Source organism: Ursus arctos, unplaced genomic scaffold, assembly GCF_023065955.2.
Source record: "Ursus arctos isolate Adak ecotype North America unplaced genomic scaffold, UrsArc2.0 scaffold_21, whole genome shotgun sequence".
Lineage (NCBI taxonomy): Eukaryota > Metazoa > Chordata > Mammalia > Carnivora > Ursidae > Ursus > Ursus arctos.
In genome coordinates, this window is record NW_026622886.1 from 50,738,781 (window position 1) to 50,755,762 (window position 16,982).

Consider the following 16,982-nt stretch of genomic DNA (forward strand, 5'->3'; position numbering starts at 1 on the left):
TCTCTTTTTTTTTAAGAGTTTATTTATTTATTTGACAGAGATAGAGACAGCCAGCGAGAGAGGGAACACAAGCAGGTGGAGTGGGAGAGGAAGAAGCAGGCTCATAGCGGAGGAGCCTGATGCGGGGCTCGATCCCAGAACGCCGGGTTCACGCCCTGAGCCGAAGGCAGACGCTTAACAACTGAGCCACCCAGGCGCCCCTATTTTTCTATCTCTTAAGCTTCCTCAACTTGGGGCGTGTGGGTGGCACAGTTGGCTGAGACTCTGACTCCTGGTTTCCACTCGGGTCAGGATCTCAGGGTTGTGAGATGGAGCCCGTGTCAGGCTCTGCACTGGGTGTGGAGCCTGCTTAAGATTCTCTCTCTCCCTCTCCTTCTGCCCGCCCCTGCCCTGCTCTCTCTCTAAAAAAGAAAAAAAAAAAAAGAAAGAAAAAAAAAAAGAGCTTCCTTAACTCATAGTTGTAAAATAGCCATGGCAGAAAATTCTAATTTCATGTCCTTCAGAATAACGACCTATCAGAAATGATTGCTAAATACTTTTCTGCAGTATCAATTATAACGAACCGAACTCCAGATTTTAAAAACTGACTGTGCTCACCCCTGCCTGTGTTTGGAGAATTCGGAAAAATAAGTCATGACAATTACTTACTTTTCTGACAGTTCTTTGTCAGGGGCCCTTGAGGGAACTACAATCTGAGCAGCATTCAGTTGGTGAGGAGCTGTGTGTATACTTCTGTTCCCACTCTCATATTCCATCCATCACAGCCCCCGGCCTCACCCTCCACACAAGCGCATGTGTGTACACACACACCCTCTCACAGGCAGGCCTGACAGCTGACAGACCTTTCCTACACGTCCATGGCTCCCGATGTAATGAGCCCTGGTTCAGTCTCTGCTTCTCTCACCAAGGCCATAAAATGGCACCAATACTAGATTTCACATTTGCTCTGTTCATTTAAAGGAAGAAAAGATGCAGAGGTAAGGAAGCTTCTCTCTGGTTTTGTCAGAGTGGCACATCTGATCTTTCTGGGCAGGGAGGCAGGCTTCCCTGCAAATTCTATAATAACAACATTCCTTTTATATGTTTAGTTTGTTAGCAGTGCACAGGGAACACCTGAGTGAACAACAAAACAGTCCTTGGTGACCCAGTTTCAGAAGTTACTAATGAATCAGTGGCAGTCTAATCAGCAATGTAAAAACACATGTAGCAGTGGGAACAATGTCTTCAGAGACACTGAGGATGGTCTGATGCCATCTGAATTCCGTTTGGATTTCTCAGTTGAATGTCTATATTTCTCCTAGAATTAGACATTCTGGCACTTTGGATATATCATGAATTATTTATCTTTCACATAAATCTTAAATTAAAAAACCCCAAACTATCCTCATTTTACAGAAGAAGTAACTGAGGAGCAGAGGAATGACTGGTCAGAATGACCCACAGCCGTGGTGCATGTTTGGATGAGAAGATGCTGCTTCTTCCTCCATGCTACTCTAGCTATTTGTTCCCATATTTAAGAGACTTACCCACATTTAATTTTCAAACTTGATGTTCTTTTAGTGCTACCTGGCCTCTATTTTCATCGTTTCTCCTTCTACTTAAGACTTTTCAGGTAGGCAATGAAACTACTTTTGGTATTTGAAGCAATGGAGTTTTGCATCCCAAATACTGAGTAAACAATTGCCTGGTTCCGGGATATGTTTCTGGTTTTGCTATGGTTTCTTACTGCCCAGTGAACTTGAATAGAGATTTGCCTTTGACTCTCTCTGCTGTCATTTCTGGACACTCTTACTCTTGCTGCTCATATTGTTCCCGGTGTCAAATGATGGAGCAGAGATGTGTTCCTCCTGCCCCCACTGAAGCAGGTGTCTTTGGTGTCCTTGTACTCAGTCCAGCTGGTGCTCCTGTGCTGAGGTTTCTCACACTGTCAAGCCACGTCTCATCACACTTCTGTCATCCCACTGTTGCTAGAGAGTGATTGAAAACCTTCCCTGGCAGAGGGGGTAGGCTGGGGAGAAAGGAGATCTCTCTCTCCATTTAGAGTAAATTTTTGAAGGATGTCCTGATGGGCTATGGCAGGGACTGGTAATGCCCTGTCTGGTATTTCTCTTCCCTTTTCCATCAACTGAACCTCTATTTTATACAGGGTGCAAAGTGCCCAGAAAACATACTACTCAGCCTCTCTTATACTTGGTATGGCTATGTGACTAAGATTATGGCCAATGATACACATTATGATTATTTTAATCACTTTTGTTGCTACAGAGCCATTAATTTCCCTACAAATAGTGTTTTAGCTGCATCCCACAAATTTTGATATTTGTTTCCCAGTCATAGGTGTTTCTCAGGAAAATTTGTCACTGATTTTTTTTTAAAGATTTTATTTATTTATTCGACAGAGATAGAGACAGCCAGCTAGAGAGGGAACACAAGCAGGAGGAGTGGGAGATGAAGAAGCAGGCTCATAGCAGAGGAGCCTGATGTGGGGCTCGATCCCATGACGCCCGGATCATGCCCTGAGCCGAAGGCAGATGCTTAAGCGCTGTGTCACCCAGGCGCCCCTTGTCACTGATTTCTAATTTAATTCCTTTTGGCCAGATAACATACTTTGTATACTTTGAATCATTTAAAATTTAACAAGGCTTGTTTCAGAGCCCTGAATATTACCTAATTTGGCAAATATTACTTGTGAATCTTAGAACAGTTCTGCTCTTTGTTTTTGTTCTGTAAATGTCAGATCATGGTGATAGATAATGTTGTCTTCTGTATACTTTATGGATTTCTGGGTAATGATTCAGTTAATTATTGAGACAGTCATGTTGACATTTCTTACTATAATTGTGTTTTTTTTCTTTTTTCTCCTGGCTGTTTTATCAGCTTTTGTGGCATGTATTTTGAAGCTCTTTATTATGTGCATAAGCATTTACAGTAGTTAAATTTTCTTGTTTTCTTTTTTTAAAAAAGATTTTATTTATTTATTTATTAGAGACAGTGAGAGAAAGAGAGAGAAGGATCATGGGGCAAACGGAGAGGGAGAAGCAGATTCCCCAGTGAACAGGGAGACTGATGTGGGACTCGAACCCAGGACTCTGGAATCATGACCTGAGCTGAAGGCAAATGCTTAACCAACTGAGCCACCCAGGTACCCAGCAGTTAGGATTCCTTGAAAGAGCTCATTCCCTTCAGAGGAGATGGGACCCAGGGCTGTGTCACCGCAGAACTTCCCCAGTGCTTTGGTGTCATTGCTAATGGCTCCGTGGACCAAATTGTAGCTGCAGTACGTGTCAGGCTCCAGGGCAAACTTCCTAATTTGGCAAATATTACTTGTGAATCTTAGAACAGTTCTGCTCAGTGAGATCACCTCACTTTCAATAAGACTCATCACAGGTGTAATTTTATATTTTTTGTTTGAGTGCAAGCAGTTCTGGGTCCGTTTTTGCTCCCACCAGGTTGAGTTCCATGCTTGGGACACAGCAGTTGGTCAATAAATATTTGCTGGCTGCATACTGGAGGACATTGCCTAGGTTCCTGAGGGCATCCCTGGCAGGGATTGGTACCTGGTCCCAGGGCTCAGTGATGTCCCATTGTGACAATTTCTGCCTTTTAAGTTTAGTGTTGAAATAATTTACATTTGATATGATTGTTGATATGCTTAGATTTGAATCTAATATACTATCTGTTCCCTATTATTTGTATTTTTTCTTTGTTTCTTTTTCTTCTTTTTCTACTTTCTTTGAGATTAATTCTCTTTGATTCCCTTTGGTGACCTATTTGCTATAAGCATTTATGTTATTTTTGGATTTCTTTATAATATACATACTGAACTTATCACAGTCTACCTTCAATTGATGATATATCACTTCATATATGTAATTAAGAACCATACAAGTGTGACTTCTATGTTTACCCTCCTGGGCTTTGCCCTCATACATTTAATTTTTATGTATGTTATAAACCCCACAAAATAGTGGAGAAATTTAATCTGCCTTTCTGGGTAGAATGTAAAGTGTTGCAACCACTGTGAAAAACAACACAGAGATTCCTGAAAAAATTAAGCATTGAATTGACCATACAATCCAATAATTCCACTTCTTAGCATACACTTAAAACAATTGAAAGCTTCAGATTGAACTAATATTTGTACCCCAGTACTCATAGCAGCTTTCTTTGCCATAACCAAAAGATAGAAGCACCAAAATGTCCACTGATCAATGAGCGGATAAAGAAAATGTAGCAGATACATGGAAAGGAATATTATTCAGCCTTAAACAAGAATGGAATTCTGACACATCCTATAACATGGATGAAACTTGAAGATGTTATGCTAAATGAAATAAGCTGGACACAAAACTAAAATACTGTATGATTCCACTTATGTGAATTACCTAGAATAGTCAAATTCATAGATATAAAAAGTAGAATAGTGGTTGCCAGAGGCTGGGTGTAGGGGTGAATGGGGTATTATTGTTTAATGGGCATAGACTTTAAGTTTGGGCAGATGAAAAACTTCTGGAGAAAAATGTTGCCATGGCTGATGTCAGAGACATTACTCCCTGTGCTCTCATTTAGGACTTTTATTGTTTCAGGTCTTACATTTAGGTCTTCAGTCCATTTTGAGTTTATTTTTGTGTATGGTGTTAGCGAGTTTCATTCTTTTACAGGTAGCTGTCCAGTTTTCTGAGCACCATTTGTTGAAGAGACTGTCTTTCCCCCCATTGGATATTTTTGCTTCCTTTGTCATACGTTAATTGACTTGTAATGTGAGTTTATTTCTGAGCTCTTTATTCTGCTCTATTGATCTGTGTGTCTATTTTTGTATCAGTACTATACTCTCTTGATTACTACAGCCTTGTAGTATATCCAGCTTTGTTTTTCTTTCTCAAGATTGCTTGGGCTATTTGGGTTCTTTTGTGGTTCCATACAAATTTTTGTTTTGTTTATTCTAGTAAAAAAATACTGTTGGTATTTTGATAAAGATTGAATTGAATCTGTACATTGGTTTGGGTAATATGGATATTTTAACAATGTTCATTCTCCCAGTCCATGAGAATGGAATATCTTGAATATCTTTCCATTTGTCTCATTTTCAATTTCTTTCATCAATGTTTTATAGTTTTCAGAGTACAGATCTTTCACTTCTTTTTTTTAAAGATTTTTATTTATCTTTTTGAAAGAGGGTGAGAGTGAGAGAGCTCACTGAGGGAGAGGGAGAAACAGACTCCCCCCTGAGCAGGGAGCCTGATGTGGGGCTCGATCTCAGGACCCTGAGATCATGATCTGAGCTGAAGGCAGACGCTTAACTCACTGGGCCACCCAGGCACTCTGGATCTTTCACTACTTTAGTTAAGTTTATTCTGAGGAATTTTATTATTTTGGTGCAATTGTAAATGAAATTGTCTTCTTAATTCTCTTTCTGCTACTTCCTTATTAGTGTATAGAAACATTGCCTCTTTCTGGGTATTAATTTTGTGTCCTGTCACCTTACTGAATTCATTTATTACCTGTAGTAGTTTTTTGGTGGAGTCTTTAGGATTTTCTGTGTATAGTATCATTTTGTCTATGATGAGTGACAGTTTAGCTTCTTCTTTACCAATGTGGATGCCTCTTATTTCTTTTTCTTGTCTGATTGCTGTGGATAGGATTTCTAGTACTATGTTGAATAAAAGTGGTGAGAATGAACATCCTTGTCTTCTTCCTGATCCTAGCTGAAAGCTCCCAGCTTTTCACCACTGAGGATGATATTAGCTGTGGGTTTTCATACATGGCCTTTATTATGTTGAGGTATGTTCCCAAAACCCATTTTGTCGAGATGTTTTACCATGAATGGATGTTGAATTTTGTCAAATGCTTTTTCTGCATCTATTGAGATGATCATATGATTTTTATCCTTCATTTTGCTGATGTGGTGTATCATGTTGATTTGTGAATATTGAACCATCCTTGCATCCCAGGAATAGATCCCTCGTGATTGTGGTGAATGATCCTTTTAATATTGTTGAATGTGGCTCGCTAACATTTTGTTGAGAATTTTTGGATCTATGTTCATCAGAGAGATTGGCTTGTACTGTTTTTTGTTTTTGTTTTTGTTTTTTTTTTTTTTTTTTTTTTTTTGATGGTGTCTTTGGTTTTGGTATCAGGGTAATGCTAGCCTCATAAAATGTATTTGGAAGCTTTTCTTTCTCTTCTTCTTTTTTTTTTTTTTTGTTGAATAGTTTGAGGAGAATAGGTACTATCTCTTTAGATGTTTGGGAGACTTTTAGATATTTCTCCTAACACAAGGGAAATAAACTAGTGGAACTCCATCAGAATAAAAAGGTTTTGCACAGTGAAGGAAACCATCAACAAAACAAAAAGGTAAGCTACTGAATGGGAGAAGATACTTGCAAATGATAGATTTGATAAGGGGTTAATATCCAAAATATATAAAGAACTTATACAACTCAACAAAAACTCCCAGACAATCCAATTAAAAAACGTCCAGAGGACTGGAATAGATATTTTTTCAAAGAAGGCATACAGATATCCAACTGACACCTGAAAAGATGCTCAGCATCACTAATCATCAGGGAAATGCAAATAAAAATCCGATGAAATAGCACATTACACCTGTCAGAATGGCTAAAAAAACACACAGGAAATAGCAAGTGTTGGTGAGGATGTGGAGAAAAAGGAGCCCTCATACAGTGTTGGGAATGCAAATTGGTGCAGCCACTGTGGAAAACAGTATGGTGGTTCTTCAAAAACTTAAGAATAGAAAAGCCGTATGACGTAGTAATTCCACTGCTGGGTATTCACCCAAAGTAAACAAAAACACGAATTAAAAAAGATATACACACCCCTGTGCTTGTTGCAGCATTATTTACAATAGCCAAGGTATGGAAAAAACCTGTCTCCATCAATAGATGAATGGATACGGAAGAGGTGGTGTATATAGAAACAATAAAATATTATGCAGTCATAAAAAAGGATGAGATTGTGCCATTTGAGATAACATAGATGGACATAGAGGGTAAGTAAGACTGAGAAAGACAAATACCATATGATTTCACTCATAATTGGAAATCTAAAACAAACAAATGAATACACAAAGCAGAATCAGATCTATAAATACAGAAAACAAACTAATGGTTGCCAGAAAGGAGGGAAGTGGGGGGGCTGGGCAAAATGGATGAAGGGGAGTGGGAGATACAGGCTTCCAGTTATGGAATGAATACGTCATGAGAATAAAAGATGCAGCATAAGCAATATAGTCAATGATATTGTAATAGTGTTAAATGGTGATGAATGGTAGTATACTTGTGGTGAGCATAGCATAGTGTGTAAACTTGTCAAATCACTACATTGTACCTCTGAAACTAATGTACCATTGTGTGTCAAAGTAGTCTCAAACATTTTTCTAAAAAAGTTCTGGAGATAGATGGTGGTAATGATGGTGATGTGGATGTTCCTAATGCCAACAATGAACTGTATACTTAAAAATAGTAAAAATGGTGAATTTTACATTATATATATTTTTCCACAATATAAAAATGAATGTTAAAAAACAGAATGATAAAGCACTCCACAGAACATTTTATTTTGGCTGTAAACTCTCAATTATAATTTTGGTTAATTTAAATAATAAGGGAAGACCTCATATATTTACCCAAGTTGTTATCTTTCCTAGTGCTCTTTATTACTTTTGGCAGGTGCATGTTTCTGTCTGGCATCAATTTCTATCTGAGAAATTTCCTTAACATTTCTTGAAAACAGGTCTGCTGGTGATGAATTCTTTTAGGTTTTCTATTTCTGAAAATTCTCTATCTCACCTTCAATTCTGGAAAATATTTTTGCTGATTATAGACTTCTAGGTTGCCACTTTATTCCTACTTTAAAGCTTCTGCTCTACAGTCTTCTGTCCTACATTTTATCCATCAAGAAGTAAGCTGTCATTCTTTTATTTTCTCTATTTTATGTAGTAAGATTTTATTCTTTGCTTTTAAGTAATTTTAGATATTTTTGTGCCTTCATGTTTGTTATGGTTAGGTTTTGCTGAGCATGTCTGGTCAGTGGATTTATATTTTCTCTTTTTTTGAATTTACAGTATTTCAAAATGTTTTCACTAATTTCTTCAAATACTTTTTGTGTCCTTCCTTTCTCCTTTCTTGAGGAGACTCTAATTATATGATTTATTAGGCCTCTTGAATTTGTGTCACAATTCCCTACTGTTCTGTTAAAAAATTTTGTTTCTTTTCTTTGTATATTTTTTGTTTTTTTTTTTAATGATTTTTTATTATATTATGTTAGTCACCATACAGTACGTCCCCGATTTCCAATGTAAGGCTCGATGATTCATTAGTTGTGTATAACACCCAGTGCACCATGTAATAGGTGCCCTCCTTACTACCCATCACCGGTCTATCCCAACCCTCACCCCCCTCCCCTCTGAGGCCCTCAGTTTGTTTCTCATAATCCATAGTCACTCATGCTTCATTCCCCCTTCTGATTACCCCCCCTTTCTTTATCCCTTTCTTCCCCTACCAATCATCCTAGTTCTTATGTTCCATAGATGAGAGAAATCATATGATAGTTGTCTTTCTCTGCTTGACTTATTTCACTTAGCATTATCTCCTCCAGTGCCGTCCATGTTGTAGCAAATGTTGAGAACTCGTTCTTTCTGATAGCTGAGTAATATTCCATTGTATATATGGACCACAACTTCTTAATCCTGTCATCTGTTGAAGGGCATCTCGGCTCCTTCCACGATTTAGCTATTGTGGACATTGCTGCTATGAACATTGGGGTGCATATGGCCCTTCTCTTCACTACGTCTGTATCTTTGGGGTAAACACCCAGTAGTGCAATGGCTGGATCATAGGGTAGCTCAATTTTTAACTTTTTAAGAGACCTCCACACTGTTTTCCAAAGTGGCTGTACCAACTTGCATTCCCACCAACAATGTAGGAGGGATCCCCTTTCTCCACATCCTCTCCAACAATTGTTGTTTCTTGCCTTGTCTATTTTTGCCATTCTAACTGGCGTAAGGTGGTATCTCAGTGTGGTTTTGATTTGAATTTCCTTGATGGCTAATGATTTTGAACATTTTTTCATGTGTCTGTTAGCCATTTGTATGTCTTCATTGGAAAAGTGTCTGTTCATATCTTCTGCCCATTTTTTGATTTGTTTATTTGTTTCTCGTGTATTGAGTTTGAGAAGTTCTTTGTAGATCTTGGATACCAGTCCTTTCTCTGTAGTGTCATTTGCAAATATATTCTCCCATTCCGTGGGCTGCCTCTTAGTTTTTCTGACTGTTTCCTTGGATGTGCAGAAACTTTTAATCTTGATGAAGTCCCATAAATTCATTTTATCTTTTGTTTCTCTTGCCTTTGGGGATGTGACATGAAAAAGGTTGCTTTGGCCAATCTCGTAGAGATTGCTGCCTATGTTCTCCTCTAGAATTTTGATGGATTCCTGTCTCACATTGAGGTCTTTCATCCATTTGGAGTTTATTTTTGTGTATGGTGTGAGAGAGTGGTCAAGTTTCATTCTTTTGCATGTAGCTGTCCAATTTTCCCAGCACCATTTATTGAAGAGACTGTCTTTTTCCCACCGGATGTTGTTTCCTGCTTTATCAAATATTAGTTGCTCAAAGAGCCGAGGGTCCATTTCTGGGTTCTCTATTCTGTTCCATAGGTCTATGTGTCTGTTTTTGTGCCAGTACCATGCTGTCTTTGTGATCACAGCTTTGTAGTACAGCTTAAAATCCGGCATTGTGATGCCCCCAGCTTTGTTTTTCCTTTTCAACAGTTCCTTGGAGATTTGGGGCCTTTTCTGTTTCCATAGAAATTTAAGGACTATTTGTTCCAGTTCTTTGAAAAATGTCCTCGGTATTTTGATCGGGATAGCATTGAAAGTGTAGATTGCTCTGGGTAACATGGACATTTTAACTATGTTAATTCTTCTGATCCATGAGCATGGAATATCTTTCCATCTTTTTATGTCTTCCTCAATGTCTTTCAAGAGTGATTTATAGTTTCTAGAATATAGGTCCTTTACGTCTCCGGTTAAGTTAATTCCAAGGTAATGTATGGTTTTTGGTGCTATTGTAAATGGGATGGATTCCCTAATTTCTCTTTCTTCGGTCTCGTTATTCGTGTATAGAAATGCAACTGATTTCTGAGCATTGATTTTGTATCCCGCCACGTTACTGAATTGCTCTATAACTTCTAATAGTTTGGGAGTGGCTTCTTTTGGGTTTTCCATATAGAGTATCATGTCATCTGTGAAGAGAGACATTTTGACTTCTTCTTTGCCGATTTGAATACTTTTGATCCCTTTTTGTCATCTGATTGCTGTTGCAAGGACTTCTAGTACTATGTCGAATAATAGTGGTGAGAGTGGGCATCCTTGTCGTGTTCCTGATCTTAAGGGAAAGGCTTCCAGCTTTTCCTCATTGAGAATAATATTTGCAATAGGCTTTTCATAGATGGCTTTTATGAGATTGAGAAATGTACCTTCTATTCCTACACTCTGAAGGGTTTTAATCAGGAAAGGATGCTGTATTTTGTCAAATGCTTTTTTGGCATCGATTGAGAGGATCATATCGTTCCTGAGTCTTTTCTTGTTGATATGATGTATCACGCTGATTGATTTGCGAATATTGAACCACGCTTGCATCCCAGGTATGAATCCCACTTGATCGTGATGGATAATCCGTTTAATGTACTGTTGGATTCTATTAGCAAGTATATTGTTGAGGATTTTGGCATCCATATTCATTAGGGAAATCGGTCTGTAATTCTCCTTTTTTAGGGGGTGTTTGCCTGGTTTGGGGATCAAGGTAATATTGACCTCATAGAATGAGTTTGGTAGCTTTCCTTCTGTTTCTCTTTTTTGAAATACCTTTAGGAGAATAGGTATTATTTCTTCTTTGAATGTTTGGTAGAATTCCCCAGGAAAACCATCCGGGCTTGGAGTTTTGTTATTTGGAAGGTTGTTTATCACTGACTCAATTTCTTCATAATTAATTGGCCTGTTTAAGAAATCAGTTTCTTCCTGTTTCAATCTTGGTAGTTTATAGGTTTCCAGGAAGGATTCCATCTCTTCCAGATTGCTTAGTTTTTGGCATATAGCTGTTGAAAAAAATTTCTAATAATCCTTCCAATTTCAATGGTGTTGGTCGTGACCTCTCCTTTTTCATTCATAATTTTTATAATCTGGGTCCTTTCTCCTCTGTTTTGGATAAGTCTTGCCAGTGGTCTGTCAATTTTATTGATTCTCTCAAAGAACCAGCTTCTAGTCCTGTTGATCTGCTCTACTGTACTTCTGGTTTCTGCTTGATTGATTTCAGCTCTAATTTTGGTCAACTGCTTCCTCGTGCATGGTTCTTTGTATATTTTATCCAGAGTTTTACTGTTATTTTTTTCAGTTAACTAAATTTTTATTTGACAGTATCTAACTGATAATAAAACTATTCAACCTATAGTTTCTTATAAAGTATAGTTTTCATCTCTGTAATTTTGACTTGGGTCTTTTAAATAATTTTTATGTTCCTACTTAACACGTTCAATCTTTCTTCTCTCTTCTTCAGCATATGAAGTATAGTTATAATTACTGTTTAACTGTGGTTTGTTTTAATAATATTATCTGTCCCATTTTGGTATCTATTTGTACTGATTGCTCTCATAGATTGCATTTTCTTGCTTTTTTGCATCCTTGGTGAATTTTAGTTGTGTCAGGCCTTATGAATTTTACTTTCTTGGAGGTTGGATATATTTGTATCTCTATGAAGATTTTAGCAGTTTGAACTGGGAGAGCATATATGCTCCCAGTTACTCCATTTTATCTTGAGCCTATTATCGTTTTTTGTTCTTTTCCTCAATATAAAACATTTTCTAAGGTTCTAGATTTTTGAAAATCTAGAATGATTAATAATCATAACTTGCTTCTTTGCTTATTCTAAATATTCCTGTAAACATTTATTTTCTTTAGTTATGATTAAATTTTATCTTCTCTTAAAACTCTTTTTATTTGGTTGCATTATATGTTTGGTCCTTCACCTTACAAAATGAGCAGTACTCTTTGTTACCTAATAGAAGTTTATTATCATTTGGGGTAGATGTTGGTGACAAGAATAGCAGGGAAGGTAGGAGATGAGATGCCATCCAAGATCTTGCAGTCTAGCTTAGACATGAGTCAGCCCCCCCCCAATTAAATGTTGATTTGTAGAAATATCCATAATGCTTTGCAGCCCTCCTATAAGTAGATGGGTTTTGTCACCCCTTGAATGTGTGCTGCCATTATGGCTTGCTTTTACCAAGTAGTTTCTATCATTGAATATTTTAGTGGGAAATGAGAAATATAAGAACTATAACTTTGGATGGTTATTTTGAAGTATCTGGAGACTTGGAGAAAGAGAAGTGATTCTCTCAGGATTTTAAATTTCCATCTCAAGGTATGAAAAAGGAATTAGAAAATTATGATTTCCCTAAAAAACCCCTATATCTCCTATAGCTACAGGATTAAAGCTTTTGGAAACCAATCCAAGTCTAATCTTGTGGATGCAAATTGAATTCACAATCTCCAGGGGTTACCAGAGGACACATATGAGTAGATTTTATTGGAAGCCCTAGAGAAGCAGACACTTATCCTGCTCAAGGGTTTGATCTCTTCTTGCCTGAAAAATGTGTCATGACCTCTTTTGAGGTAGTTTTCTTGCAAGATAATGCTGAACTTGTTTGAGACTTACCCCACCTTATCTCATTGCGTGGTACTTAATAGCAGACTCAAGTTCAAGCAGACTCCAAGGTGTTCAAACATTCCAGACTACAAGGTATGACATAGAAGGAGGTAACATACACACTAAAAGAATTTCAAGATAGCTAATTTATATCAACGAAAACCCATGGAACATCTATGGGAATGGATCATAAGAGTTTTGGAATCAGGGTAAAATGAGAAGTAACATTAGATGTTAATTTAAAAAATCTTTTTAGTTTTCTAATCCTTTGAGAGAAATGCCATCTTTTTAATCGAGTCTTTAAAAGCTTGTTTGACTTGCTTATTCCGTAGTGTGTAAATGAAAGGGTTCATCAAAGGGATGATTGAAGTGTTGAGCAATGACACCACCTTGTTAATGGCCACTCCTTCCTTTGCTGGTTTGATATAGATGAAGATGCAACTTCCATAGGTGATGGAAACTACAATCATGTGGGAAGAACAAGTGGAGAAAGCCTTTTTTCTCTGCTGAGCTGAAGGGAGTCTTAAAATCGTCTTGACGATGTATGTGTAGGACACAATTACACAGACTAGTGTGACTATGAGGGTCAGCACAGCCATGATTAAAATAAGTTGCTCTACAAATTGAGTGTCTGAGCATACAATCTTCAGAAGAGGAGACGCATCACAACCAAAATGGTCAATGAGATTGGAGTCACAGAAATTTAGCTGAACTACCAGGCTAAGTGGTAGGAGTACGACAATTAACCCAATCAGCCAACAGCAAAGGACGAGAATGGTGCATACCCTTTCATTCATGATGGTAGTGTAGTGCAAGGGCTTGCAGATAGCTACATAGCGGTCATAGCACACGGCGGTTAGAAGAAAAAATTCTGTTGCTCCAATGAGGATGATAAAAAATAATTGGATGGCACATGCATTATAGGTAACACTTTTGTCCCCAGTTGTCAGACTGTACAGGAATCGAGGAACACAGACAGTTGTAAATATTATTTCTAAGATGGAAAAATTCCGAAGGAAAAAGTACATGGGTGTTTTGAGGTGAGAGTCTAATAGAGTGAGGAGGATAATGATTAGATTTCCAGCGACAGTGAAAATGTAGGTGAAAAACAGAAATACTGAGAGAAAAACCTGTAGCTGTGGGTCATCTGTTAATCCTAGGAGGATGAATGTTATTGCAGAATGATTTTTCATCACCGTCTTCAGATATATGAGTCTGTATTAATAAACTACAAACCTTGAATCTGAGGAACAGAACATAAAAATAATAGTTCAATAAGCTATGTAAAGAAAAGTAGTCCAGAAAGCTAGCAGAAGCACATTTTTAAACTTTCGTTTGATTGTCAATAATCTGATGTGGAAGTGATTGCATCGTGCTTCATTTCTCTGGACTCTGCTTTACCTTGGTCTTCAGAGTGTGGTTTATAGAAAATATCCCTCTGAAGTTTCATTTCCACTCCAGTTACAGGACCAGTTTTAAAGTAGATAGAAAAATGTCACAGGGATTTCACAGTCCCCTGAGATTAGGGCAGTCATCATGGTATCTCTGGTCCTCAGTGTAGAGAAGGAGATCCATAAATGTTAATAAAGAAAAGAAAATATGTATACAATTTTTATTTCCCCACCTGTCAGGACAGCATATCAGCAAATCATTCTCATACCCTATCATAATATAATACCACCGGTGGCTTAGTTGTATTATTTTGCATGCTTTGTAACACTTGCTCCCTTCAAATAATTTCTTAATCTCCCCAACATCCTGGAAAAGCCACTACTGTGTGGGTGAACTGGGAGCAGTATTACAGAGTTACCATGAAATTTCTTGAGTCCCATATTCCTCTAGAATTTCTTCTTTGCTGTTCTTTTATAATTGGCTGAAATATTCTAGTCTCTGTCCCTCCCTTGTATCAGTTTGACCAGCCTCTGTTTTTGTTTCCTTCCTGAATTCCTGTTTCAACATCCATCTATTGTCTCGCATCCCACCCATCCGAAGCCTTCCCAGAATATTGACAAGTGGGATGTCCTGATGTCCTTCCCAGAGGCTTCCATGATGCATATTGGGGTTCTGTAATTTACACATAGATATTTGAGCTTCCAAATGCCTTCTAAGGCCACTTGCCATCTCCGTTAATAACATAAAATCTGGATCCTTCGAGATGGGCAGACATAAGGGAATACCACCTGGGTAAGGAGTTGATGACTTCTTTGCTGTATTTCCATCCCTTGGGAATGCCACTAATCATTGCTGCCCCTGGCATTGCTCCTCAGCACTCTGGCCCAAGGATAGACTCGGCCTGTGCTAATTTCCCCAAAGAACAGTTATAATCAAGCATTAGTACTTAACGAGGGTTAACTATGACACGGAGAATAGATCAACCTGGTTATTAGGTGTGGATATTCTTAAAAACTAAAAAATCACCATCCTTATAAATTTCCCTACAAAACTGCCTCTCCATGTTGCTTGTTGAGTACTTTCCAGGAAGCTGTTGAGTACTTTCTCATTTCTCACGTTTCCTACCTGTTCATGTACCTTCCTAGCAATGGTGGCAATACTGTTCTAAGAAGTGTCAGAGCTGGACTTTGATCCAGGTCAAACTGGATTAAAATTAAAGTGTTTCCAGGAAATCTGTAATTTTAGGATTTTGGGCAATTGTTTTTCTTTAGTCAATTCTAATAATCGCAAATTAATCAAAATGTTAGCTTTTTGAATATTTCCTAGCCAGAAACAGTATGTCTGGGGCATCTGGATTTCTTTAATAAATGACTAGAATGAAATCTCCTCATGAGACACCATTTATTTTGTAATATGATTTTTTTAATGTGTTGCTCTAAGATATTCCCCACAAAATACCTTAAGTGTTGTTTCCCTCTGTACTTAGGGAAGGCATCATTTCTTTCCATTGAGGAGAGTTGCCATAGTGTGACAGGGGTTACAGATGTATCAGAGGAAAAGGCTGTTGACCTAGGTTTATGGAATAAAGGGTGTCAGCAAATAAATACTGCATACTCATGCAGAGATTGCTTTCCTGGGCTAAGACATAAAGATTTCCTAAGAGCCACACATATTTTCATGTTGGCCAGTATACTGACCCCCAATTAATATCACTGGATGGTATACCGTTACATATCATAGAAATATATAATCTTGTGTCCTCAATTCAGAAGAAATGTCTGAAATGAGATTTTAAATAACTTCACATCATTGGATGATTACTATAAGAGAAAAAGCATCAGCACAAATAAATTATCTTAAATGCTGAAGTTTTAGGCCATAACTATTTTACTTTTTATTATTTTACCTGCTGTCAAGGATAATTTTAAATTATGGAGGGTCGTTATTTATTATTTTCCCCTTTATTTATGTTTTTAAAAGATTTATTTATTTATTTGAGAAAGAGAGAGTGAGTGAGCAGGTGGGGGGTGTGGTAGAGGGAAAGAGAGAGAGGGAATTCTTTTTTTTTTAAGATTTTATTTATTTATTTGACAGAGATAGAGACAGCCAGCGAGAGAGGGAACACAAGCAGGGGGAGTGGGAGAGGAAGAAGCAGGCTCACAGCGGAGGAGCCTGATGTGGGGCTCGATCTCATAATGCCGGGATCACGCCCTGAGCTGAAGGCAGACGCTTAACCGCTGTGCCACCCAGGCGCCCCTCTTTTTTTTTTTTTTTAATGATTTTTTATTATATTATGTTAGTCACCTTACAGTACATCCCCGGTTTCCAATGGAGAGAGGGTATTCTTAAGCAGGCTCCCCACTGAGCACGGAGCCCTACTCAGGATTAATCCCAGGACCCTAAGATCATGCCCTAAGCCAAAATCCAGAGTCAGATGCCTGATCGACTGAGCCACCCAGGTGTCCCATTATTTTCCCCTTTAAGGATAATAACATTACTTGTTCGAATCCTCCATAATAAAATGAGCAGATATTCATTTAATATTCATCTACAACCAATAGAAAAGTGTAAGAAAGGAAGATCTCTTACAATGATATCACATACGGTCCATCATTATTAATATCTTGTATTTATCTACAACCTATTTGTACATACATAGTTATATAATGCAGTTATTTATATTTTGTAAAAATAATATTATATTGAAAATAACATTTGATGCTTTTCTCACTTAACCTCATTTTATCCATTCAATTATTTTCAGAGCACTTATGATGTATTTTCCTCATGTTATTAAATAGTCTTCAAAATACAATTTTACTTGCTTGTCATACCTCAACATGTAAGGAAGAAAATTATAAAATTGATAGCT

The 16,982-nt window shown here is 37.6% G+C and overlaps 1 protein-coding gene across 1 annotated transcript; it reads right to left on the reverse strand.

Moving 5' to 3' along the window:
• Window positions 1-12,978: 12,978 nt before the first annotated feature.
• On the reverse strand, window positions 12,979-13,911 carry LOC113255932 (olfactory receptor 6C2-like). The gene has a single exon (XM_026499639.2). The coding sequence runs from the start codon at window positions 13,909-13,911 to the stop codon at window positions 12,979-12,981; it is 933 nt and encodes a 310-aa protein (XP_026355424.1).
• Window positions 13,912-16,982: the final 3,071 nt, after the last annotated feature.